Source organism: Drosophila serrata, unplaced genomic scaffold (genome assembly GCF_035046125.1).
Source record: "Drosophila serrata isolate PLE 108 unplaced genomic scaffold, ASM3504612v1 contig_249, whole genome shotgun sequence".
Classification (NCBI taxonomy): Eukaryota; Metazoa; Arthropoda; class Insecta; order Diptera; family Drosophilidae; genus Drosophila; species Drosophila serrata.
In genome coordinates, this window is record NW_028257147.1 from 3726104 (window position 1) to 3732628 (window position 6525).

The 6525-nt window shown below is 38.8% G+C and overlaps 2 protein-coding genes across 5 annotated transcripts; one reads left to right on the top strand and one right to left on the bottom strand.

Annotated features, from left to right (window-relative positions):
- Window positions 1–864: 864 nt before the first annotated feature.
- Window positions 865–3947, bottom strand: her (hermaphrodite). Of its 4 annotated transcripts, none has more exons than XM_020948813.2 (4): window positions 3682–3943; window positions 2762–3619; window positions 2091–2697; window positions 865–2003 (listed from the first exon to the last, which is right to left on the bottom strand). In XM_020948813.2, the coding sequence occupies exons 2-3, from the start codon at window positions 3530–3532 to the stop codon at window positions 2125–2127; spliced, it is 1344 nt and encodes a 447-aa protein (XP_020804472.2). In that variant the 5' UTR covers window positions 3533–3619; window positions 3682–3943; the 3' UTR covers window positions 865–2003; window positions 2091–2124. The 4 variants fall into 4 exon arrangements, with proteins under 4 accessions (XP_020804472.2, XP_086688819.1, XP_020804471.2 ...); XM_086832693.1 differs by having other exon boundaries at window positions 2762–3585; window positions 3682–3806; XM_020948812.2 differs by lacking the exon at window positions 865–2003 and having other exon boundaries at window positions 2031–2697; window positions 3682–3947.
- On the top strand, window positions 1072–2103 carry LOC110181149 (uncharacterized). Its single transcript, XM_020948822.2, has one exon. It carries the CDS (start codon window positions 1072–1074, stop codon window positions 2005–2007), a length of 936 nt encoding a protein of 311 aa, XP_020804481.2. The 3' UTR covers window positions 2008–2103.
- Window positions 3948–6525: the final 2578 nt, after the last annotated feature.

Sequence of the window (6525 nt, forward strand, 5' to 3'; positions counted from 1 at the left end):
TCCTATCACAGCTATATGATATAGTTTCCCGATTAAAATAAAATCAAACCGAAATTCTAGAAAAATAAAAAATAGGTATTTCTTAAATTATATGAAAATCTGTTGAAAACTGAAACAGGTATAATTTTTAATTGTATTAATTTCCTGATCGTTCCTATCGCAGCTATATGATATATTTTCCCGATTATAAGAAATCAAACCGAAATTCTAGAAAAATACAAAATGGCTATATCTTAAATTATATGAAAATCTGTTGAAAACTGAAACAGGTATAATTTTTAATTGTATTAATTTCCTGATCGTTCCTATCGCAGCTATATGATATTGTTTCTAGATTAAAAAAAAAATATAACCGAAATTTTAGAACATTACAAAATAGCTATATCTTAAATTATCTGAAAATCTGTTGATCGTTCCTAACGCAGATATATGATATAGTTTCCTGATTAAAAAATTCTAACCGAAATTTTAGAAAAATACAAAATAGCTATATCTTAAATTATATGAAAAAATTTGAAAACTGAAAGTTATCATTTTTAATTGAATTATTTTCCTGATCGTTCCTATTGCATCTATATGATATAGTAGTCAGATTTTCATAAAATTTTAGCTAGATCTACTCGGCTGTTGATGTTGATCAAGAATATATATACTTTATATGGTCGGAGATGACTCGTCACTGCGTTGCAAACTTCTGACTTGAATTATAATACCCTGCAAGGGTATAAAAACTTAAATATTTAAAGGAATTGTATAAAAAATGTATTAATATATATATAATTATTATTATTTTTCTATCTTTAAGTTCCACAGCAGTGATAAGTACATCCTATCTTCATAACAAATTAACATACTTCAATGATATGTTTAAAAACAATTATTAAATTATTTATTTACAGTAGTATTTTATGTTGCGATTTAATGATTTTTTGTACGATCTTATCAGCGATATTTTTTAATAATATAGATCAGTTTAATCGAATCAATTTCCTTATCTGGTCGAAAGTTCACTGAATAATACAGATCAGTTTAATCGAATCATTTGCCTTACGTGGTGATAATCTCGCTGATATGTCTAAATCCGCAGCTTTCTTTATATTTGCGATTATTCCTTGGTATGTGGTAGCACAATCCCCTGAAGGATCTGTATGTCTACTGGAGGATCCAAAAAACCAGTGCGGATCCTTCTGTCTGTCCGTACTAAAGCCATTGCTCGATCACATTGCTAAACTCCAAGACCAGTGGAGTATCTCTGATTCTTTAGGTTTAAATGAAACGCAATCGAAGCTGGACAGGATTGAAGGCATACAGTTGGCCTTTGAGAAAACTGTAAGGGCAACCATGCAACCAACGCAGGATATGGAAGCGAGACTCAACTTTATGGCAAATCAACAAGATATTCTAATTTCTAACGGAAATCAAACCCTCAATAAGTTGGAAAGGATCATTTCGGAGAACTTGGGTGCAAAACTGGATAGAATGGAAAGCCAACAGAAACTTTGGCAGCAGGAACTGATTGAAAAAATCGCTGAGCCGCGGCAGATTTTCAAAGACCTGAAGAGTGCACTGGAAACCCAGATAAAAGATCTTCAGGGAAAACTCTCTAGCCTTCAGAATTCCACGGTATCCAAGTCAATTCCAGCAAACTTCCAAAAGATCGCAAACAGGTTTTTCTACATCGAGAGGCTTTTCGAAAAGAATTGGTTTTCTGCCTCGGATACTTGTCGCCGGATGGGCGGTCAGCTTGCCATCATAGAGAACGAGGAGGAGCGGAGGGCTATTGCGGCTATGGTAAATCAAAAGGCCAATTTGGCCTTCTGGCTGGACATCCACAATATGGCCAATAAGTTGGAGTACACATCTTCGGCTACCGGGACAAGACCGCCCTTTATCAAGTGGGGCAAAAACCAGCCAAACTTATTTAATGAGGACTGCGTCGCCCTTGATGCTGGTGAAATGCATGATTACAATTGTGCCAGTAAATTATTCTTCATTTGTCAGGCCTGAAAGGTGTTAAAAAAATTGTTAGATTTTAAAATTTCTTAAATGGAATTTTACTGTCTGCTTTTTCATCAAAATAAATGAAATACCTTTCTTTGCTTAGCTTAGACTATAATTTAAACTTCATGTGCCCTGCTTCGAGTACATGTCCTTTATTATCTGCATGCGTGTCATCTGTGTAGCGCATAGCCACGAGTCCTTAATCCGGAACACCTGGAACTGCTTGCGCTTCTCCTTAAACGGCTTGTAGTATATGTCATAAATGTCGCGCAGTATGCGTTGCACAACAGCCTTTGAGGGCTTTTGCTGGCAATCCCGAAACGTTTGGTTTTTGTGCATTTTTGTGTAATCGCCATCGTCCCACCAAATGGGGAAATCGATCTCTTCGCATGGCTCCAGCATCTCCTGCTTACATTTTCGACTGGCAACTATCAATTTGTCGTTTGAAATGTGAAAAGTCCAGGATACATCATTATCCGACGGCTCCTCTTCGGTTAACATTTCCACAAGCAGTTCCTCTTCTTGGTCCTGCTGGGCCAGGGACAAGGCCAACTCATCGTCCAGCTCATCCATTTGCTGCTGGGCGGAAGCAGCCTGCTGTTCCTGCTCCTCAAGGGCCAGTTGCAGTTTTAAGGATGCGCCAGGCGGCGGATCGATTGATTGGAACCAACGCAGCTGGCCATTCACGTTGACAGCCTGACGAAAGACGTGAATGGTTAGAGAGAGTGTGACAGAATAAACGTAAAATTGGTTAACTTACAATCACTTGCTTGTCGGTTATGTCTCCTTGGAGCATCGGAGGCTTGCAGGTGGATATTGTGATCAGAGGAGGTTCTTCCTCCTCCTGCTCCTCAGCCAGCTGATCGAGCACTTGCTCCTCCGCCGTTTCCTTCCTCTCGATTTCGAGCTCCACCTCGTCAAGGTTCTCTATCAAGTCGTTGAACAGCTCATCCTGCTGCGCCAGCTCTTCCAGCCTCTTCTCCTCCTCCAGGCTGTGTAGCTCCTGCTGCAGCTCATCGGCCGTCTGAATGGTTTCCTCGATGCCAGAGTGTCGCAGTTCCAGGTGCCGCTTGAGGTTGGCCTTCCTATCCGAGCTGTACATGCACAGGGAACACTTGTACTCCTTGTGGCTCTTCTCAACATTGTTGTGCACCGCCATGTGGCGTTTCAGGTCATGGGCTCGATTCGTTTCGTACCGGCAGCCCATCACCTGGCAGCGGATCCTGCGGGTTCCTGCGGCCGACTTCAGCTGGGTGTCCGGCTCATCCGGAGTCTTTGGGACTACGACCTCTTTGGGATGTCGGATGGCCACATGCCGCTTTAGGTTGGTGATCTTATCGGTGTTGTAGATGCAGACGGGACAGCCAAATGGCTTCGGTTCCACCGGACGCTTGTGGCGCTCCTCGTGACGCCACAGGTTGTGGGCCCTGTTTGTCCTGTAGGGGCACCTGGCCACGCTGCAGCGCAGGATCCGAATCGTATTGACTTCCATGCATTCGTCCTCCGAGTCGCAATTGTCACTTGGCATCATGGAAATTCCCCAGGGAGCATCAGCCCCCTGCTAATTTTGCTTAATTGTTATTGCTTCATTTATGTACGAATTGTGTCATTTCGGTAGCTGCAAACGTGTCTTTTCATTATCCAATTGGGGAATTGGGTTGTTCTTGTCGCTTTACTCACTTTTAATTCACATTTGGTTCAATTTTTCACCGGCAAAATTAGTTTTTTTCCTAACAAATTTTTCGTCGCTTTTTTTTTTTTGTTTTTTTTCGATGATAGCATTTGTTTTGAAAAACTGCTGTTATTTAACATTTTACATCTTACATGTCTAAAGAATTATTTTACACGTTTACATGGGGTCGAATTCTCGAGTTTGCGATCTAATTCACATGTAGGAAGTTGAATTGTAATGTAAAATTCTTTAACAGACCTGCTCTTATTAACAGAATTTTCTTTCGTTGGCAGTCGGGTGTAGAAAATATACCAAACAACCAATGTATCGATATTTGTTTTGGTATTTTGTGATATTTTTTTCTCGTCAATCTTAATACCGGAGCTGTTAATTAACATTTTATATCTTACACGTCTAGAAAACAAATTTACATGGAGAAAGTAAAATTCATTAACAGCGTAAATTAATAGAATTCTCTCTCGTTATCGATTGTCTAGTAATCGAAAACATTGGAAGTACCACCAGCGTAGCCAGACTGGCGATAATTGGAAGTTTACAGTGTTGGCCAACGAACTGATATGTACTGGTAAGTATTGTATTTATTTTGGCGCGCATTTTGAAAATCAATGAATATGCTACAAACTGGTTTAAACTTTATTTTAAAGCCAAGCTTCAATTGCAAAATTCTGACCTGGATTAAATGTGAAAGAACTTTAGAATGTCCCATTTATTAAACAACCCCCCCCCTCCTATTTAAGGTCCTAGCAGCGACCTGCACTTGGCAGAGAGTTCATTATCCTTGCTGCCGTTTTTACTACAGGACACATGCGCCTTGCGTCGCCTGCAGCCGGCTTGGCGCATTCATTGAGTTTTTGGGGCCACCATCAATGGGACATCCCCTCCCGCCCCTTTTTGCCCGGTATCCCCATCTGTACTCGTACTCGGTTCAGAGTTCGTCTGGGGCTGCAAGATTCGTATTTTATTATTTTTTTTTTCTTTTGGGATCGGATCCAGGGGTCGGGAGTCCTTGCAGTTTTTCAGCTGTTTCGAGTTTTTCACTCGCTCAGTTGCAAGTCGACTGCTGGCCAAGGCGCACGGAAAACTCGGAAAAATCGGCAAAGCAGCAGCGACGCGCCCACGGGAAATCTAATAGAAATAGTAAAACCAAAAAAAAATATATATATTTCCCATTATCAAAAGTGAGAAAAAAAGGAAAAAGTTGTTAAGCAAACGAAAAAAGTAAATTTCAAAAGAAAAAAAGGGCTTGTCCAGGGAATATTTTCCCCAACTCTGTGTGTGTGTGTGTGTGTGTGCGTGTGTTTGTGTTAGTGTCTAGGCCATTAAAATAATTGCACAAATATATCCGGTTATGTTGGCCAAAAACAAAGTTCTCAAGCTCGGGGGAAATATCAAGCAAAAATAAATAACAACAACCCTCCCCATGAAAATGTGGAAAAAAAAACAACATGTTTTAATTGGTTAGCCAACGCCCCCGCCCCCTCCCCGCCCTGAGCACCCTTTTCTTAATTCCTCCCCCGCTGAGCCCCCAATTGCTATTTGGCTTTCTAAATTGGCATAAATTCATTTATGGGTCAAACACCCCCCTTAAAAAAGTTACCAAACTACATCGACAAAAAAGGAAAAAAAATAACTCCCCCTGCACTTGAGTGTATTTGTTAGTTTATGTGTGTGTGTGCACTTCCGGTTGCTCAGCACGTAACGGAAATATGCAGTATAAAATGCAATCCCTTCGGTGTGTGTGTGTTCTGTTTCCCTTTAAATTCGTTTTTAAATTGCGCAAGGTTATATTCGTAAAAGTGAAAGAAAATTATTCATAATTATTCTGAAATATTGCGAAAATGAAATAAACGCTAAAGCATATCGCACCCACACAATAAGTCAGTCAAAACGTGCAATTAGAGCCAAAACAAAGCAATCAATGAATATTAAATGGGGAAATATTGAAAGCGATGCTCGTTGGCTAAATTGTTTATAATTCGAAAATACAAAATGTTTTTCATCTTTTTTCGCGCCGTTCCCTCTCAAGCAAACGTAAACAATTAAAAGAAAAAAACCGAAAATTTTTAAATTTGTAAAACATTTTTAAATGCTCTCACTATTTTTGAATATTTTAAATATTTGATTACCTTTTAAGTTATTACGAAGTTTAATATAATTTTAATGCCATATAAAAATAAATACAATTATTACTTTAAAGTTTAAATTAATACGATTATTATAATTTAAAAGTTTTGGGTTTTAAATGAAACGTACTTTTTATACCCTTGCAGGGTATTATAATTTCAGTCAGAAGTTTGCAACGCAGTGAAGGAGGCACCTCCGACTATATAAAGTATATATATTCTTGATCAGGATCAACAGCCGAGTCGATCTAACCATGTCCGTCTGTCCGTCTGTCCGTCTGTCCGTCTGTCCGTCTGTCCGTTTCTACGCAAACTAGTCTCTCAGTTTTGGAGCTATCTGAATGAAACTTTGCAGTTAGTCTTCTATATACTCTCACTCGTATATATGTCGGAACGGGCCGGATCGGACGACTATATCATATAGCTGTCATAGGAATGATCGGAAAAGTTTTACAAAAAAAATTATAAAATTTTTAGTTTTCAACAGAATTTGATCAAATTTGAGATATAGCCATTTCATATTATTCTACAATTTTGTGTAAAATTTTATAAAAATCGGACGACTATATCATATAGCTCCCATAGGAACGATCGAGAAATTAATTCAATTAAAAAGTATAACATTTTCAGTTTTCAACAGATTTTCATCAAATTTGAGATATAGCCGTTTCATATTATTCTACAATTTTGTGTAAAATTTTATGAAAA

What these genes read in the sequence shown, in the direction of transcription:
- LOC110181149 (XM_020948822.2), top strand. Translation starts at nt 1,072, where the DNA reads ATGTCTAAATCCGCAGCTTTCTTTATATTTGCGATTATTCCTTGGTAT.
- her (XM_020948813.2), bottom strand. Translation starts at nt 3,532, where the DNA reads ATGATGCCAAGTGACAATTGCGACTCGGAGGACGAATGCATGGAAGTC. An exon ending in TAACCGACAAGCAAGTGATT is followed by an intron (nt 2,698 to 2,761) that starts GTAAGTTAACCA and finishes GTCTTTCGTCAG; the next exon opens with GCTGTCAACGTGAATGGCCA.